The sequence below is a fragment of the Stegostoma tigrinum genome, chromosome 10, assembly GCF_030684315.1.
Source record: "Stegostoma tigrinum isolate sSteTig4 chromosome 10, sSteTig4.hap1, whole genome shotgun sequence".
NCBI lineage: Eukaryota > Metazoa > Chordata > Chondrichthyes > Orectolobiformes > Stegostomatidae > Stegostoma > Stegostoma tigrinum.
Genome location: NC_081363.1, coordinates 74,982,030 through 75,002,432, shown reverse-complemented (window position 1 = coordinate 75,002,432; position 20,403 = coordinate 74,982,030). Strand labels below are relative to the sequence as shown.

General features: G+C 40.2%; 1 protein-coding gene across 5 annotated transcripts in view; it reads left to right on the top strand.

Moving 5' to 3' along the window:
• The first annotated feature begins 5,581 nt into the window (after positions 1–5,581).
• Positions 5,582–20,403, top strand: part of LOC125455589 (polypeptide N-acetylgalactosaminyltransferase 11-like) — a 42,297-nt gene continuing 27,475 nt past the window's right edge. For 2 of the 5 annotated variants that reach the window (XM_048537748.2, XM_048537745.2), the window contains exons 1-9: positions 5,582–5,806; positions 8,373–8,681; positions 9,427–9,550; positions 10,345–10,511; positions 10,786–10,911; positions 12,221–12,470; positions 12,698–12,815; positions 12,954–13,106; positions 19,259–19,483. In XM_048537748.2, coding sequence (XP_048393705.1) covers positions 8,411–8,681; positions 9,427–9,550; positions 10,345–10,511; positions 10,786–10,911; positions 12,221–12,470; positions 12,698–12,815; positions 12,954–13,106; positions 19,259–19,483 — 1,434 coding nt within the window. In that variant the 5' untranslated portion in view covers positions 5,582–5,806; positions 8,373–8,410. Of the gene's footprint in view, positions 6,004–6,028; positions 9,179–9,426; positions 9,551–10,344; positions 10,512–10,785; positions 10,912–12,220; positions 12,471–12,697; positions 12,816–12,953; positions 13,107–19,258; positions 19,484–20,403 lie in introns of those variants that run through there. The other 3 variants (XM_048537746.2, XM_048537747.2, XM_059649282.1) reach the window with 3 other exon arrangements.

Here is a 20,403-nt window from a genome sequence, read left to right as displayed (position 1 = left end):
ACTCCTATACTAAGGAGAGGAGGGCTACACAAGTGTACTGATGCCCAGACATATACATGTATGGGCATCATACCAACTTGCGTCACTAAGTTTCTCTGTTTCATCCAGAATGTTGATTTTTCTCCACAATCCTGTGTTGGTGGGCAGCAGGCCAGTGAAGGTGAGCAAAATGTCTGTGGGAGAGGGGTGGAGCTAATGATTTATAAGGGTTACTGGGGCTCATTTGCATTGGGTTAAAGGGATGACTTATTGATCTGGGGGTACTGTATAGAAGGTCATGGATGCAATTTACCCTCATGACTTACTAGAAATTGACCACATGACCATCTGGGGACTGGGACGGACATGGCTGCAGAAGAGTGACAGCAGTGTTCACCAACTTATCGCCATGCTTGAAAAGGTAGTTCTTCAGCAAACCATCAATAAATGCTGAGGAAGCTGGCAGGCAGGTTGGGTAGTGGCATATTCAACCAAACTTCTTATTGAAAGACTGCACTTTCGTGCGTGTAGCATTGGGAATAAACCAAATCTTACAAACTTTGCTAGTTTAAAATAAACCTCGAGATGAAATATCAATTGTTGGAAGACAGCATGCAAATGAAAACTGAAGATGAAGATCTTTCATGCAGAGATTGGACTTATTGTTGTGTATTGTAAAAAGACATACTGCAATAGAGGATTTTGGCTGGGATCTTGTAAAATAAAAGATACCCTACTTGAACTTTATTAACAACATAGCAGAAATGTATTCCAACTGAAACAAATATGATTGATTGTTAACTGCTGTCATTAGATGTCAGAGCTGTCCTTACAACCGGCATCATACTACAGCAGGTAATATTGCTCACCATGTTGTAGATCTGCTGTTATCATCATATTTTAGGGTAGGGATTGCTAGCACCCTCTTGGTCTGAAGTGGTGGAGGAAAACAACTTGCAAGTCCTATAAGAAGAGGCTCTCATCTAAACATATTGTCATTTATTGTATGTTAGCAACTAAGGACAATTTATGCTGATGTGATAGACATTGTTACACAGACTATGATGAGGATCTGGATTGTAAATCTTGCTAATTCAAGATCCTAACCTGTTCTCCCACTAAGTCACAATGGCATCATCACAGTCAGTTGTACGTAAGGTATCTTCAGTAATTATCCTGCCAAACCATTATACAACACCTCTTCCCAAGTTTATTTTACCCATTATTTATATATACATTTGCGTATATAATTGCATTTACCACTACCAAACTTTTCCTAACCAAATTTAGGACCTTACAAATTCAGGAAGTCTGGAAGCTATTCTATTCTCCCAGAATTTATTATATTTGGACTGGGCAGATTGATTGATCCCAGAATTGAACATTGTTGACATGGGAGATAATGGGAACTGCAGATGCTGGAGATTCCAAGATAATAAAATGTGAGGCTGGATGAACACAGCAGGCCAAGCAGCATCTCAGGAGCACAAAAGCTGACGTTTCGGGCCTAGACCCTTCATCAGAGAGGGGGATGGGGGGAGGGAACTGGAATAAATAGGGAGAGAGGGGGAGGCGGACCGAAGATGGAGAGTAAAGAAGATAGGTGGAGAGAGTGTAGGTGGGGAGGTAGGGAGGGGATAGGTCAGTCCAGGGAGGACGGACAGGTCGTTGGTTCCTGATTGTGTGAGACTTTTTAAACTTTAATCTCTTGTATTTCCATTCAGATGAGGTGTTCTTTCCTTCCAAAAGAAGCATTTGCTCTATTGCAACATTCTGGGAGACATTCAACCTTCTATTTCCTTCACTGAAGGTGGCTATCCTGTTTCATTTTTGCAGTCTCCTGGATGACTGAACTAGGGGCCATATCCTGCATCTCTGGATATAAGTTGTCCCTTCTCAGTGGTGGCTCCCATGAGTTCTTTGCACATATCTTTAATCACAGTAGGAGATTTTTATTTGAAGTCTGTCCGTAACTTTGCTTGAAACATGGGGATTATTTACTTTAATTTGTTGATTTAATGTGTAAGCTTTTAGCAGACCTCAGTGATTGCAATATTGATGGAATCACCATACTTTAAATTTAGGGATTGCTTCTTGCTTGGCATTACTTCATTATTTTTCTACTGTATTGAATAATGATAAAAGAAACAAAATCCTCTCTTCTAATTTGCGTATTCTGAATCAATGCAGCATCTGACACCAGGCCGAAATCTATCATAAGTATTTGTTTAACAAGCTGTATTGCCATCTGAGTTTCTTCCGTTGAACAGGAATCAATGAACTCAAGTGGGGAACACTGCTTACTGGCAACGTGTTTGCTAAATATTTGTTTGCAAACCGTGCTCATCTTTACAGTCTGAACACTTTTTTGATAGTGATAGAAAATATTTCTGCCAACCTAGTATATATACGGGTTTCACAATGGGATATGAAGTTTTCAATGTTTTTGAAGAGCTCAAGCCATCCACAACCAAGGCCTGATTCTAAATCTGGTGATCATGAAGCAAGCCTTTTGTCTCCTCTCTAGGACACTTGCCCAAAATAATCAGCTGGAATAATAAGTCTTCCATCATACACTGCAAGTCATCCATGACTGAGAACTGCTATCAAGTATACTCAAGTCATTTTTTCATGGAGAACCCAGTGGGCCCTTCACTTGGGCAACTTTCAACATAATACTGACAAATTAGTCTCTCTTTTCTGTTCCTGTTGTATATTTTGATTCAATTATAGCTTGTTGGCCACAGTTTCTTGTTAACAGCATAAAACAAAGTTTGTATGTTAAGAAAGCTAATGGATTTGGGGTTCTGTTTGTTTTCTGCCTCGAATCTACGCAATCCGATGAAATCCTCTACCTATTGTTGATTTATCGGTTGCTCTTGGACTGATTGTTCCTTAACAAAATGTTCATTGACCTGTTGTTCCATGACTGGCTGTCTCTGGACTTTGACTATGACTAGTTTGGCCATTAGTTCTGCCACTTGAAGAAGATTTAAGGTCAAGGCAGTCATATTTAGTGTTTATTTAAGTAAATAATTACTCAGGAAAAGTTAGACTACCAAAGTAGTAGTCTAATTCATTAGAAACTACTCAACTGACCCCTTATTTACCAGATAACCACCTTCCCCACACCCCCCTACTCTCCCAATCATTACACTTTCCCTCAAACCACTTACATAGCTGTACCCTGAACTGATAACCCCGCGCTCTCCATGATCCAGTGTCCGTTTCTTCCCACACACAACACCTACTTCTCCAGCTTCGGACTCAACACATCCCTCCAAAACTGGCCTCCCTTCCCTCGCTAATGACCCAGGCCATTCCCCCTGCTATGGAACTACCCCAACTCTTTCTCTACACAACAACTAGTCATCCAGCATGGGATGCCACACATCCCTCCAAACCTGGCCTCCATTCCCTTGCTACCGACCCAGGCCACTTGCCCCACTCTGGAATCACACCCACTCGACATCCCTTTACCCTGTCTAGACCCTACCAAACTGTCCTTCACCTCCAGTGGACGCTATTCTATGCCCCATCACATCTCCAAACTCAGCACCCTTAACCCCACAGGAGATGGAGATGTACTTCCTTCTGCATCCCTGGACCTGCTACCTCCTTCCCATACACCACTCCCCTTTTCCTGCCTCACACCCGATCAACCTCTTGATCCCACTTCAAGTTCCAGCCCAACCTTTCCCTTCCCTCCTGGATTCAATTTCAACAACCCACTCCAACCTATCTGAACCACTGTAATACTTACCTTGTCATTTGCCATCCGATCCAATGGAACCAATGATGACTATCCACTGGACAGCCTACCCACCTAGTATTCTACCACCTATCCAGAGGGAAACTATTCAACTTCTACCCTCGCAAATTATTCAGTTGACATCCAACTTACCTGGTATTGAAGGGCCCTAAACCTAGTACCCAAAACTATCACTTTCCTGAATTTATATTTGTTTTTGACTGTGATTTAGGACTTTAATTTCACTCTACAGTGAGCTGTCAGAATGGAAGTATGGCTTTGCATTTCTGAAGGAGCCTTTATTGAAACTCATATTAGACGTGTGGAGCTTGGGGAGAGTGGTAATCTTCAGCAAATCTCGTCAAAATGTTACAAAGACAGTGAGAACATGTGTTCAGCTGCTCTTCCACTAAGTTTTAATGACACCATAACAAGTGATCTTTAAGGCAGTTGATTCAATCTCAGTCAGACCCCCATACTTGAGAAGTGCCTCTTTTGCAGTCAGTATAAAAGGAGGAGCTGGGAGCCAGTACTCTAGACTGGACAGTTGGAAGTTGAGGGATGACCTTATAGAAGTTTACAAGGTCATGGGTAGGATGAATAGCCAAGGTCTTTACCCCAAAGTAGGGGAGCCTAAAACTAGAGGGGAAAGAATTAAAAGGGGCCTGAGGGGCAACTTTGTCATGCAAAGGGTGGTGCATGTATGGAATGAACTTCCAGGAGAGGTGGTGGAAGCTGGTACAATTACAACATTTAAAAGGCATCTAGATGGCTTTATGTATAGGAAAGGTCTAGAGGGATATGGCCAAATGCTGGCAGCTAGGACTAGATTATTTTAGGGTATTTGGTTGACATGAACAAGTTGAACAGAAAGGTTTGTTTCCATGCTTTACATCTCCATGACCCTATTAGAGTCGAGCATCGTGATCGCACGGAATGCCATCACAGCAGACGAAAGGAATTGAATGGGATATTGAAGATTCTATTGGGCAATTCCTCTACGCCTGGAACTCTCCAAAAGTCTCCACTTATATTTGGAAGAATTTAGGGAGTTCTGATAAAACTAGGCGATATTGTTACACATGAAGAGTTAGACAATCAAGAACATGTTAGACTGTCGAGTACAGTCTGCGTCCATCCACTTCCCGGTCCTGGTACTCCCATTTACTCGCTGCCAGAACTGGCGGGACCCGAATTCTCCCACCGATCCCAACGTAAGCTAACTGCATCAGCTGGCTATCTTGCTACCTAGCCACCCGTCACACTACCTCCTGACACCATACCCCTTATCAAATACTCCCGTGTAATTATTCAAATGACCCCATACTTACAGAACCCCAAGTGTACTACTTCACCTGCAGACCACTTACACATCGCCCCCGACCCGCACCTGATGCTCCTTCTCTCTCCCACCCAGGGCCCCGTACCTCCCGATCCGTTTCAAACTCAATAACCCGTCCACACTCTGGGCCCGAATCCCCTTACCAGGCTTTGGAATACTTTCTTCAGCCCGAATCGCTACGAACTCGACCAACCGAGGTGCAATCCAAAGTTGCAAATTCTCACATGACCCGAGAGGCGCTCGAGCGCCCCCCACCCCGAACAACTGTCAATCACCAACAATACGCCGGGCCCCGCCCCGAATGACCGTCAATCATCAATCACCCGCCCTGTGCCGAACGATAGACAACAGCTGATCGAAAGCACCACCCCTCCCCGAAAAGGAGCCTGCCAATCACCAGTCTCTTGCCCCGCCCAGAGCGAACTGACAATCACTGATCGAACGCCCTGCCCCGAACTGACCCGCCCAACGCGCCTATCAATCACTAGCCCGCACCTCTGGCCCCGCCTAGAGCCGCTGACAATGACTGATCGAACGCACCGCCCCGAGCGACTGTCAATCGACCTCACGCCTCGGCCCTCCCAGTTCAGGCAGAATACGCCGGTTTATTGACAGCTGTCTCGACCTCACGGTGGAACGGAAAAACCCTACCGAGCCAAAGGATTGACTGGCCGGGGGGTGTGTGGCGGGGTTGGCGGCCGCGGCCCCGGCCCCTCATTACTGAGGGGAGAGCGGTGAGTGGCGCAAGGACGATGCTGGCGATCTCGCTGAAATGCGTTGGAATGGGGGCTCGGCGCGAGTTGGTTCGGTTGAAGCTCTGCGCTTGCGCACTAATTCCTTCGTGGTAGGTATAAAAGGCGGAGCAGGGAGCGTCCCTGGAGCCTGTGGGTACAGGTGGCTGGATGGAGCAGCTGAGATTGGCCCTTGTGGGGTATGCGCGCTTTTGCTGACTGCTTGACGGCATATCTCCAGCCATGCATGTTTCCTGTAGTTGCTGGTGACTCCTACCCTCTCAGTGTTTGTTCTTAGTAGATTTTGAGCATTGTTTCGAGGCATCATCGTGTGGCCTTTTTCTGTCTGTAGGTCTTCTGATTCTCTGTAATTGCTTTCCACGCCCACCATGTTTTAGTTTGTGGAGGGAATTGGGGTGAATACCACTGTTTGTAATCAGTTGAAGTAACTCGTTTAGTTCCTGACAGGGTTTAGGGATTTAATTAAATATCATGCTGGTGTTGTATTGCTGGTTTAAGCACAGGTTTTGGGATACTTATTTTGAAGATGTTGCCTCACTATGAATGTTAATAATAAACACTAATATTTGGTCTGTTTTGACAGTTTGAAACTGGATACAGTTTGAAAAAGAGAAATAGAAATATGTTCATGTACAGACATGAGAACCATCATGACTCTTCTGTGACCTTTTTTCCTATTTTTGAGCTACCAAAATCTGCTCAGTTGCAAGTGTGTAGTGTTTTTATTTAAATACAATAAAAGTTAAAGAGCCATATTTTATCCCTTTTATAGCATTCATCTGAATGATCAGAGCACATGAGACAGGTGGAGAAACACGATAGTGTTGATGTAGTCAGGAGGCTGTAGAAGGACTTGGACAGATTAGGAGAGTGTCCAAGAAGTGGCAGATGGTTAAACAATGTGTGACAGTAAGAGGTTATGCACTTCTGTTGGAAGAATAGAACATATTGGAACATAGTGTTTCCCCATTTAGAAAATAGTCTGTGGAAATCTGAAGCACAGTGGGTTTTGGGAGACCTGGACTCTGGATTCCCTTAAGGTTCAGTTGGCACTAAGGAAGGCAAATGAAGTGTTAGTAGTCATTTTTGACAGGGCTAGAATAGAAAATCAATAATGTGGTGCTGAGGTTGTACAAGGTTCTGGTCAAGCTGCATCTGGAATATTGTAAGCATTTTTAAGTCCCTTTATCTCAGAAAGGATGTGCTGGTCTTGGGTGTCCAAATGAGGTTCACAAGAATGATGTTAGGGATGAAAGGCTTGTCATATGAAGAATGGTTGAAGACTCTGGGTCTGTACTCAGTGGAGTTTAGGAAAATGCAGGTGATCTTGCTGAAACCTCAGTACTGAGGGGTGTGGATGTAGTGAACATGGAGAAGCTGCCTCTCCTCCCAGTGGATACCAAGACCTGAGAGCACAGCCTCCAAAATAAAGGAATGACATTTTTTTAGAATGGAAACGAGGAGGCATTTCTTCAGTGATGAAGTGGGGAATCTGTGGAGGCCAAGTTGTTGGGTGTACTTTAGCCTGGGACAGAGTTCTTGATTGATAAAGAGATCAAGGAGGATGATGATGAGGAGAAAGCAAGAAAATGGGGTTGAGGAAATATTCCCTTTGATCAAATGGTGAAACAGACTGATGGGCCAAATGGCCTAATTCTTCTCCTTGAATCATTTCTCCTTGTGGAATTAAGGAGAGAACAGCCAGCTGGTGGATCATTCTTACTGTTGTTATTGCAGTGTTGGTACGGAGGGCAGTCAGTTTGTGCATAGTGTAAAGATATTCAGTATTGAGATAAATGATTATCTAATCTGCTTCATTGTTCTAAATTGAAGGCCTTGATTTTGTTCAGAATGTTGAGAATCCCATTGCTTTTGGATAGTGCCATTGGGTCCTTTTAAATTTACATTCCCCCATCTATTTTAGGTTGAACCATAAACTTTCCCCATTTACAATAATGATTTGTGTGTTTGTGTTAATGGTGACCGTAATGACATTTTAGTTTTCTGATTAAAAGGCTTGTTTTAAAAATTTTGCACTGAATTCATTTTAATCTGAATTCAGATGTTTACACTTATCTAATATGCAGCCTCCTGTAGGCTTAACTTTCCTCAATGTCAGGGAGATTCTTTATGACACGAGAAACTTTGGAAGCATACAGCATGGAACAATCTTCATGTTTGTCTCGGGTTTTTTCCTGAGAGCTATTCAGAAAGTTGTCCTGTTTTCCTTTTTTGTTAATCAAAAGTACCTTTTGAGGTTATCAGATGCTGAAACTTTGCCCTTTAAGTTTCTTTCCTCACTAGGGTGCGGAAGAATTTCTCCTCTTACTCATACAAATACTGAATTTTTGAACACCATTCTGTCTCCAGGTGATAGTTCTAGCATATCTTGTCTCTTTGCTTGATCAGCAAAACCACCTCCTAAAAATCCTCCATTAAAGAGCTATTAACCAACTGCTACAGCTTCTAGTTCCTTTACACATATTTCAGTGGATGTGACCTTTGCTATTTTATTTGGAATGACCAATTTTATGTTTTATCATTTCAGAGCGAGAAGAATGGGCCTCCGACAATGCTAGGACTATCATGGGTAGTATCAGGTTCCACTATTTCTGTTATGGATGCCTTTTTGCTTCATTACTTTGGACATTGCTCCTGTTCATCTATTTCAATCTAAATTGGGAAAGATATACTTTCAGTAATGTGCCCTTCCAGGGGAATCCAGGAGTAGTGCAGAAATTTCATTCTCCAGTAATAAACAGTCATAAATGGCTTCCTGAATTTCAGCAACACAGTATTCAGTTTATAAAACCTGTTAATAAAAAATTGAAGAAAATTGAGCCATCGCCTGAGTTGGGTGAGTAACTGTTTTTGTGTTTTTTCCTCTTGAACTGAATTCTTCAAATGTAGTGAATGTTGGTACGCTCACCCTAAAACCAACTCTTCTATAACCTGCGCAACTCTTTGTATCAGCCAGGACACTATGCTCCTGCTTTTTTTTTCTAAATTGAAAGATTTAGTTCTTGTTATCTTCTGCATTCTAACCAAATGATTTGCTGTGAAATCTGAATTGTGCTCTTTTGATGGCAAGCTAGGTACATCTCGTTTTAAATGTTTGGACACTTTTTTTATGCCAAGTAAAGAGAATTGTGTAAAATAACCCATTTCTCTGGCTTGAAATCTTTTCTGTTTAGGATAGAAACAAGTGTGGAGTGGAAAAGAGATATTGCGAGACATGGAACAACATTCAATAATTTCTAATGTTGCACAATCTCGGGCTGACACTCCTGGAATGTGCAAACTCCTCTGGTATCAGCTTGAGAGTATAGTGACTCTGCTCCATGTCAAAGTAAAGTAAGCTGATTGTTGTGTGGCACTAGAATGTATTGAGGCAAGAACATTGTTTTGTTGTAAGGCTGAGTCCTGTTGGTCTCAACAATGGTGCATTGGTGAACTAAGCTTTATTAAAATGACTGCTATTTTAAGAATTTGAAGTATGTTTCAAAGTAGGATTTAAAGTTTATTTTTGTGCTATGTAACTAGTCGAGTGTTTAAGCATGCTAGAAATGAAATGTGATAATACTATTTCTCACCCTTTTCAGGAAGGATTTTCAATGAAGCTGATCAGAAGATTCGGGATATGGGATACCAGAAACATGCTTTCAATGTGCTCATAAGTAATCGTTTGGGTTATCATCGGGATATTCCTGATACCAGAGACCCAAAGCAAGTCCTGCCTTTTTAAAAATATGAAATAGATTCCTGCATTGAATTATCTGTGGTACCAGAGAGCTGCTTTTTCCAAAATACTGACTTGTTTTGAGAAATTTGTTTTAAATGCAAGTGCTTTGTACATTGAGGTTTTGGGAGTTGAGGTGGCTGGTGCTAGTCATCTTGCGCTAGTCTTTGTGCTTAGTGGCTACCTTGGTCATTCTAGTGAAGTTAAGGAGTAGGTCACCACTTAAAGTTGAAATTATTGCCATTAACTCAAATTCAAGAAGACTTTGAGATAAGTGGTTTGTGCAGAGTGGGAAATTTTATTGTTGTGAACGTTTTATAAAGTTGTTGGAATTTGTTTTTCCCTTTATCTTTGCAGGTTGGAGAGACTCTGCAAAGTTACAATGGTATAGGTGAACATGACGTAACAGTGTGGAGTTGGAGGAACACAGCAGGCCAGGCAGCATCAGAGGAGCAGAAAAGTTGCTGTTTCAGGCCAGGACCCATCTTCAGAAGGGTCTTCAGTTTTCCTGCTCCTCTGATTCTGCCTGGCGTGCTATGTTCCTCCAGCTCCATACTGTGTTATCTGACTGCAGCAACTGCAGTTCTTGCTATCTCATTGATGAACATAAGTTTATTTTGCGACTGTGTGGATACAGAAATGTCTGGGGCTTCGTAAGGATTCTACATCAGAATGCAATTTAAATTGTTTGAAAAATTAGCTACCAGTTTTATTCAGCTGAACACTGCAGTGAATTCTGAGAAATTTTTTAGCTTTATTGTAAACTGTCTTTCTTTTGTAGATGTAAAGAAAAGAGCTACCCTGTCAATTTACCATCTGCTAGTATTATAATCTGCTTTTATAATGAAGCATTATCAGCACTGCTTCGGACAGTTCACAGTATCCTGGATCGCACACCTGCATACTTATTACATGAAATTATCCTGGTGGATGATAGGAGTGATTTCAGTATGTAAATTTTTTTCCTTGTTTTTTGGCTTTAACTTTTTTGCTTATTTCCTTTCCTATAAAGAACAGATCTTTAACTTGCAGTGTTATTTACTATCTAAAATGTCTATCATGTCATTATTAGTTTCTGCATATATTCTTCTAATCTCCTAAAATCCACACTTGATTTTGTCTTTGTATGTAATACCTCCTGAGCTGGTAAAAGTAGGACTTGAAGTTTGGTTTGTTTTCTTCATTAATCCCTCCCTGCCCAAATTGTTTTTGTTTTCTGCAGTTGAATTAAAAGACGAACTAGAGAAGTACATTGACAACAACCAACTTAAAAAAGTGAAACTAATAAGGAATGTCATGCGAGAAGGACTAATACGTGGCCGAATAGTTGGGTCGTCTCATGCAACAGGTCTCAAACTGTGCATGGTCTTATTACGCTTTAGTTTTCGCATTGTGTTCTTTTTATTTTTCTGGTTAAACTTCAGTGGGATGTGAAACTTTGCAGAATTTTTATTTTTATTTGAAATGGATGTTTTTAGTATTTTTACTGAATAATTTGATCAGTCTTTGTTTAGAATTTATTACTTGTGTTTTTATTTTGTTACAACTGCTAATTAAAAGTTAGTCAAACTAAACTTATTTAGACATTTTACTTGAAGAATTCGTGAATCAGACAACAGAAGGGTCATTGTGCTCACTTAAGTAACTCCCCCTCCTTTAAACAGTTCTACCTTTTCTTCCCCCTGCTGTTCAGTCATTCATCATAGCCACCAGCTATTTTTTAAATGGTGTCACTAGCCACACAGATGCAAAGGTAAAAAAATCTTGTGTACCTAAAGTAGCTATTCTGTGGTGAAAGGTTAGGGAACCTCTACTTGCAATTAGCTTCACCTATCAAAGTGCACACCTGAAGGCAGATCTAATTCATCAGCAAGCACTTGCGTTTACTGCTACTGAGGGGATACGACAACATTGCAACCTCCCTGGAAGTCCACTTGTGTTCAAATCTGGCAGTTGTATTACTGAAACATAAGTCCCCACCAAAGATGCACTGAAAATCTTGGGTTGCTTCCCCAGCACGTCAATCAACATGGATTCACTTGGAGGGAAAGCTGTGATTATATCTTTTAAATGCCAAGTAATAAATTAAAAGTCACTCTTTTTAAAAACAAAAGTACATGCCTTTTTTAAGGGCATGATGTCAAAAGTGGACATCACGCCCTTAATGTCAAATGCCATGTTGCGAAATTCATCCACTTGTAGTTGGATCTGCTGTGCTGATGGAAAAGCAGGTTCCTGGAGAACCTGATCACTGCCACTTTTCATTCCTTGTTCAGTATACCTATAATTGTTGTGCAAGTAGAGTTTTTTGGTCCATGCTTGATGCCTGTGATTTTCTTTTGTCTCTTAATCTGCACACCACCAACTTGGCTCTAGAGTTATCACTAGTTATGGAAATAACTTTCTACGTCACAATTCTGTTCTATCATAGTCAGAAATCACACAACACCAGGTTATGCTCGACAGGTTTATTTGTAATTACAAGCTTTTGGTGCCTACTCCACCAGGTGAAGTGGAGGGAAGTGCCCATTTACCATGGGTCAAACTACTCCATTCATCATGGTTTATCTTGAAGTATTGTTCTGAATTTGCTAATGGTTAAATTTCCTTTTGAGTTTAGCTTGGATTTTCAAAATTAACTTTTTATCTTTTTTCAGGTGATGTACTGGTTTTCATCGATAGTCATTGTGAAGTGAATGAGATGTGGCTGCAGCCTCTCCTGACGCTAATTAAGGAAAATTACTGCACTGTAGTCTGTCCACTGATTGATATCATCAATGCTGACACACTAATCTACAGTTCTTCACCAATAGTGAAAGGAGGATTTAATTGGGGGCTACACTTCAAGTGGGATCCTGTGCCTGTGTCACTACTGACTGGACCAGGAGGAGCAACTGAACCATTCAAGTACTATTCCAGTAATATTTGCCTCACTTCTTCCTTTTTGAGGGAGGATTAATCTAAAGAAACTGAATGCAGTGTAGAATTAGAAATATATAGATTATGAAATGGCAAAAACTGCAAAATGAACTTTTTGCTCACTGCTGAGTAGGCCTCCAACTAGAAGAATAGCTTTAGGTAGACTGAAATTTGGTGGTTGATGTTGATGATGTTCTTTGCATTCCTTCATTCAGATCACCTACAATGGCAGGAGGATTGTTTGCCATGAACCGGGATTACTTCAATAAACTTGGGCAGTATGACAGTGGCATGGATATATGGGGAGGAGAAAATCTGGAAATTTCTTTCAGGGTAATTTTCCTCATTGCCTCCTACTTAAAGAATTGGTGGTTTTTTATTGTGCAATAACTAAACCTCATTTCAAATTGACTGACTCCTTCATTCTTTTGTGTGTTTTTTAAAAAATATGCTTTTTTGTTTTTGGCTCAGATTTGGATGTGTGGTGGCCAGCTGAAAATAGTTCCATGTTCTCGTGTTGGGCATATATTCCGCAAATGGCGACCATATGGTTCACCAGGAGGTGTGGATACTATGGCATACAATTCTCTGCGTCTTTCCCATGTCTGGATGGATGAATACAAGGTAAATATTTACAAGAGAAATATCTGACTTGGTTAGTCCAAATGAAAGGTATGAGCAACATTTAACTGGATTGTACTTTGCAAACATTGTATGTATGAGCACCATCTTTAGCAGTAACATTTTTTTAAAAAACATGTTTTCTGTGTAGGGAATTGATTTATCAACCCTAGATGGTTGCTTGCATGTTTAAGTGCCAAGGTGTGATTTTTTTGAAAGAGGTGCAAAAGTGTTCACTTACTGAGCTGTTCTACCAGTAGTTCAAGGAGCAGGAGTAATGGTTGAGAGTTAAACTCCAACATGAGGATGTTCAATTTTTGTTGGTAGAAATGACTAGCCAGGACTTAATTTGTGATGCTTCCTAGCATTTTTGGATAAGCTAGATATGATGCTGCTGAGAAGAACATTAATGTTGTTGACTGTGCCAGTGGTGAGATTGAGGAAAATTTTAGATTAAGACTGCTTTTAGAATTGACAGACTAACACAAATTGAGCAGGTCTTGAACTTGACAACACAGTGTGAAGCTGGATGAACACAGCAGGCCAAGCAGCATCTCAGGAGCACAAAAGCTGACATTTCGGGCCTAGACCCTTCATCAGGTCTTGAATTTAGAGCTAGGTGTCATCAGTATTTTGACTGTCCTTAATGACATTGACCTGCACTTTGTAAGTGGAACAAGCTGAAGTAAGGTCCTGAAGTCTTAAGGCAATGGTGTGGAAACAGTTTCACTTTTTCTTTAAATTTTTAGTTTTGCTTTGTTCAGCATGCTGACAAGTATTCTTAAGCAGTGTACATAACTCTGTATTTTTGAACTGAAACCTGTGTGCTATTCCATGTTGCTAATGTAATTGGTAGTAGATTGTAAACTTCTGTTCAGTTTTGAGTTCATGCCAAGTTTTGCATTTGCAGCAAAACTATTTTCATGAATGTGCAGTTTGTGTAAAACTTACCCTTTTTTGTAACAAAGGCGAAGCAGGGATGAATTAATATTGGGTTCTCCACCTCACCACAGGCCTTAAAAGACCCTTAGGCTGATTTGGGTCTGCACTGACATAACTACCACTAAAAGTGTGCTAATCCTAATTCCTTGCACTTGTCCCATATGTTTGAATGTTATGATATTTGATGTACTCATCCAAAAAATCTTTAAAGGTTGTAAGGTTTCCAGCCTCCACTGACTGCCCAAGCAGTGCATTACAGTGTGAGAGTCCGCTGCTCTCCCTTCACCCTGTCCTATCCTCCATAATCTTGTACACCTCAGTCATGACCCCTCTCTGTTTTCTTTGGTCTAAAGAGTCCAGGAGGCAACATTCTAGTAAACTTCCTCTGTACCACCTCTAACGCTTTTGTAGTGAGATGATCAGAACTGCACACATATTCTAGTTGTAGCCTGACCGACTCTCTCACTCTGTACAACTCTGACATTATCTCCTTGCTCTTGCACTTGACGTCATGACTGAAAGCAAGTGTTCCCACACGCCCTCTTGCTTATTCATTCATGTGGTCTGCTGACTTCAAGGATCTGTGAATAATTACCCCAAGATTCCTTTATTCCTCCCAAGTGTCCTGCCATTCATTAAATACTCCATCTTGTTTCTTCCAAAGTGCAAGTTCATGTACTTATAAGGGTTAATACCCTCTGCCATTGGTGTGCCCGTCTGACAAACCCATTTGTATTTTTCTGTAACTTGCTACCACTTACAGTATTCGGAGATATTGGAAACTGCAGATGCTGGAGAATCTGAGATAACAAGGTGTGGAGCTGGATGAACACAGCAGGCCAAGGAGCATCTTAGGAGCACAAAAGCTGACGTTTTGGGCCTAGGCCCTTCATCAGAAAAGGGGGATGGGGAGAGGATTCTGAAATAAATAGGGAGAGAGGGGGGAGGCAGACCAAAGATGGATGGAGGAGAGAAGAGTATGGGTGGGGAGGACGAACAGGTCAAAGGGGGCGAGATGAAGTTAGTAGGTAGGAAATGGATGTGCGGCTTGAGGAGGGGATAGGTGAGAGGAAGAACAGGTTAGGCAGGTGGGGACAAGCTGGGCTGGTTTTGGGATGCAGTGGTGGGATGGAAGATTTTGAAGCTTGCGAAATCTACATTGATACCATTGGGCTGCAGGGTCCCCACGCGGAATGAGTTGTTGTTCCTGCAACCTATGGGTGGCATCATTATAGCATTGCAGGAGGCCCAGGATGGACATGCTGTCTAAAGAATGGGATGGGGGAGTTGAAATGGCTAGCGACTGAGAGGTGTAGGTGTTCTGCAAAGCGGTCCCCAAGCCTCTGATTGGTTTCCCCAATGTAGAGGAAGCAACCAATCTTTATCATCTGCACGTTTGCTCAACATTTCCCTCCACATTTTTCATCTGTATCATTTACATATATAATAAACAATAAGGTTGCAAGTACTGATCCTTGTGGCACACCACTTGACAGTGCCACCAGCTCATGCAGTGAATTATTGCTTGATTTATTCATTCTTCTTACTGTGGTAGGCCTAAGGGTGTTTTCAAAACCCCATTGTCTTTTTTTATTTCCAATTCTTTTTTTTGGAAACCTACAAAACAACCCTTGATTTCATCTCAAAAGAGAGGCTGGTTTTGTGTGTGGGAATAGCTACTCTGGCTATGAGCACATGAACCTCAGAGGACAGGATAAAAATGGATTGATGCAGTTTGTAGTAGTTCAAGTTACAACTTTCCAGAGGTCTATGTTAAATTTTCCTACATGAACTGGCCCAGTAACTTCCTTATTGCTAGCAAATCATAATCTGCAATCCAGTTAGTACCTGAAGACAGGAGGGTTCAGGGTAGACAGCTGCCATCATCACCTGGAATGCTGCTCTTCCTTGGGAAGCAAGACAGTAACTGACTTAGACTCCCTGGAATTTTAGATTTTAAGCAATTCAAGTTCAGATTTCAGAACATGTGATAGGTTTTGCAGGATCATGGCCGTTAAACGGAATGATGTTGCTTTAATTCCTGATCAGTTTACATTGTGAAGAGATACGGTAGGAACACTAGTGCTTGTTTTAACATGATGGATTTTGAGGTTTTTCCTTTATCCCAGAGCTGGCAGGAGGTAGATGGCTCATCTCTTAGCAATTTTCCAACTTTAGCTGTAATGTCTATACAACCCATGGCATTCAGAGGCTTCTGAAAATATCTTGGCTATTTAACAACTTTGTGGGGCATGTTAAATTTTAAGGATACAGATTTCATGTTGAAAATTATAGCATTATCTTTGCTTTGTGCTCTCTGGCCATGTAAATTTGTTCATAATCTCTAAAGACTGAATGGTTAACTTTTTTTTTCTTTTTAAAGTTAATGACTGTAGTGAGTGAATGTCACACCTTTTTTGCTACTATAATGAAAGATAAAGCACTATCGACTTAATCCAAACCAATCCTAGTTGGCTAGTTTACACTTGAAACCACAAAACAAAATATTCCATTTTTTCTCTTCTAGCACAACCAAAATCACATCACTTTACAAATCCCCACAAGCCAGTCCAAAGTGATTCTTAAGTTATTTCTTCTGTTCTCTTTCTATTTCTTGGCTTTTGTCTCCTCAGCTAAGACTTTTTTGTTTTTAAATGCCAGAAATGATTCTTCTCGCTCGCTCTTGATATCATTTTTATCAAAGCATGAGCCCTCTTGCTCTTCCTGTGATGAACCAAAGCATTTTTTTGACTATAGCTGCCCTACCTTGCCCAGATCTTGATCAGCTTTTCAAAGAATACCTTGGCCCATGATGATCTGATTATAATGTGAGTTATGTTGGGTTTTTATGCAAATAAGGATAGACGATCAGCATTTGAGTTGCGACTGTCTAGAACTAAATAGGCAATTTTAAAATGTAGCTGCTTACAAAATAGTATCAACACCTTTTTTTTTCTGTGAAACTTCAGAAAAATCTGTCAATTCACTTATCACCAAGGCTGCTGTCTGCCCACTGCCTTCATCTATAAACATCATCTTTCTTTCACCGTTTTTTTGTTTTTACCTTTTTCCACTCAAACAATCAACACCCACCACCCCGCTTCAATCTCCTAACAGTGAAATAACCCAGGCTTGCCAGGTGGACTTCAGAACATTTCAATGATCCATTTTTTACCATTGAACTTGGATGGTCCCAAAACCTAACCATCTTTATAAAGTTCAGACATTTGGTGTGTCACAGACATGAACTTTTCTGATGCATAGTACATCTGTAATATAGATTATTCCAATATCAAAGTGTTAAACAAACAAATGTGCACAAATACCTTGGATTTAGTTACAATAACAGAATTAGAACTTCAGTAAGAAGCTAGAAGTAAAAGAATGTCTGTCTACATGATGTATGAGCTGTCCTAAGCTGAGTCTTAAAACAATAATTTGTCTGTTTCAGGAAGAGTAAGCCTTGAGGCATATTTTTCTGATTTTAGCCTTCAGTTCCGTATGACTTTTGTTCTGGTACTTTTTTTAAGACCGTCATCACTCCAGATTCTCTTTCTAGAATCACTTCAGACTAAATGAACTGTTTGCAATCCTGACCACCAGAAACTACCCTGAGATCCATATGAAACAACTTGAGATAGATTAAAGCTTTCCTATTTCATCTACTGGCCAACATAATAAGACATAATAAGTTAGTGTTTTTTTGTTTCAAATCAACATTATCTTCAGTCTACAACTTGTGTTGCCCTCTTTGTCTAAAGTTGTGTATTTTTTAATTTTAAAAGATCAACAAATATTCTGTTTGAAACAAGCTGATGCTGTCCTACATTATGTATGATTCCAGAAGACTTTACGGTTCTAGATGAGAAATTCTACAGAAAGTATCTGCTCCCAGGCTGCTACTAACCAACAGTACTAATGGTTAACAAAACAACCCCATGTACACTGGGCATTGCTCAGTCACAAGGTATCTCCTTGCTCGTATTTAAAATTAAAGGAGAAATTAATAGACTACCACTGTCTCAACTTGTCAACTATTAACTGGGCTAACAAAGGTTATGTTGGTTTTGGTCACTGTACCACCATAATAGGTTAATATCTGCTAACTAAACTTGGAGATGTGTTCATGGAATATTTGTATGCCAATAGGATTACTACTTTTTTATTATTGGTTTGAAATTTTCTGTTTTTGTAATCAGTGCAAGAATTTTATGGCAGTAGATTTTTTGCACTTTGCTTTGCAGTCTGTTTTCAAATATGATTCTGATTTAAGGTATTAACTTTTTTCTTTAAACTTGACTGTGGATAACCGTCATCTTGTTAATTGACACAAACCTTCTGTGTCTGTAAGTATAGTCCGTGATATAAACCAGCCTGATCTGCCATTGTTACCCAATGTGTATTTCTAGCTGGGATAACTTTGTGCAATGATTTTTAAAACCTGGAACTTCTTTTTTGGCTTTATGACGATCCCAGTTTTGGATGCCTTGGTACAGCAGCTTGTTGATTATTGAGGTGAGATTAGCTGATGTGTCACTAACTGGGATTAATCCTGGCAAGTCCTAATAAACACAATCAAAGCCATGATTTTATTTCTAAATTTAATTTAATACAAGTTGTGGTTTGTTTTTTTTTTTCTCCCCCTTTAACTTTAACTTTCTTTTCCAGAACTGAAGTTCACATTTTAGTTTCATTTTGTAATTGCTGGGGTGGAATCCAAGATTTCTGCTTTAAAATGTGGCTATCTGTTCTGTTTCCTTGGCCTGTGTATGTGATGGTTTAGAATTTTTGCATTTATATTGTTGTCTTTCCCACATGTATTGAAATGTGCAGTATGTCCCTGTAACAAGTTGTGGGCAATTGATTTTTTTTTAATGTAGGTTAATGTTAATAGTACTAAAGCCTGATAGCTGCTGGTGAGATGTTAACTGAAGCTTCTAGAATTGAAGGAAGCTAGAGGTTTTAGCTGGTTCTTGACATGTTTTAAATATAGGTGCTTGACTGAGATCAAATGGAAATTCAATTTTTAATGTAATACTTTATTGCAAACTTTAATTTCAAATGAAATAAGTTTCATTGTAGCTCCTGTTGGAGGGGTTATGAAGTGAACTGAAAGGACATTGTCTGGATGCAAACATCTGCTCTTGAATTTTTTTTGTTTTAACTTGGATTTACTTTTTGTTCATTTCTGAAATGTAGAAATTCTTTTTCAGGAACAATACTTATCCTTAAGACCTGACCTGAGGAAACAAAGCTATGGTGACATTAGTGAGCGTTTGGAACTGAGAAAGAAACTGAACTGTACCTCTTTCAAGTGGTATCTGGACAATGTATATCCAGAGATGAAAGTTAATGGACTAAATGAAAAAGCCAGAATACAACAGCCACTCTTTATTAACAAAAGTCCCAAACGGTCTAAAATACTACAGCGGGGAAGGGTAAGATTCAATAGACCTCAATTAATGTACAAATAAAACTTTTGATGTTTCAAATACTCTCTCTTCTTATCCATGATATATTTCAGTGTATTTTCTGCATAATCTGATGGAAATGGCGACAAGATCCAGAATGTTCAATTTTTAAAAAAATTTTGGTTGCTAGCTCGGTATGAGCTGGTCATTCCACTTTTTATACAGTCTTTCTTTTTTCTTTTTAAATCCTTGGTGATTTCAAAAATGGCTGTTAAACTAGTCAGACTCAAGATTTCAATTTCCATTTTTAAGCAAGCAACCAAACTGGAAAACAAAAGGCCTGTAGATTGGAGATAATGGGAACTGCAGATGCTGGAGCCTGTAGATTCCTGGGTCTTATCATATCATTCTCTTCTGCCTTCTTGATGGATCTTCACCTGCTTCTCGCTCAAGGCTTGGCTGCTGTTCTTGTTTTGGTAAACTTATTATCATTTTTGCTTTGTCTTTGTCTTCGCATTTGAACTAACATAAAAACTCCAGCAAACAATGTCCATGTCAAAGCCATACAGAATCTGTAGGGATATTAGAAGGAGAATAGTGTTTCAGTAACTGGTATACCTGAGCCCTCATCAATAACAATGAATAACAGCTATGCCTAAACTGTATATAATGAAGGCTTACTAAGGAGGTCAGTGTCAAATATTGCTAAGAGTTTAGATGTATTTAACCTTTTCTAATTGAACAATGCACAACCAGAGTGTTCATGCTGCATTGGGAGATTAGCATTCTGGCATAAGGTGCTGTTATAGCCCATCCTTGCACTTGAAGAAAAGGAACTGTTGCACAGACCCCACATCCTCGCATACTTACAATTTGAATGTGGCAGCTGTGAAGTGTCGTCTTCCAGTGATAACTGTGTGGAATGTTTTCGGGAGTGTTTGCCTGAT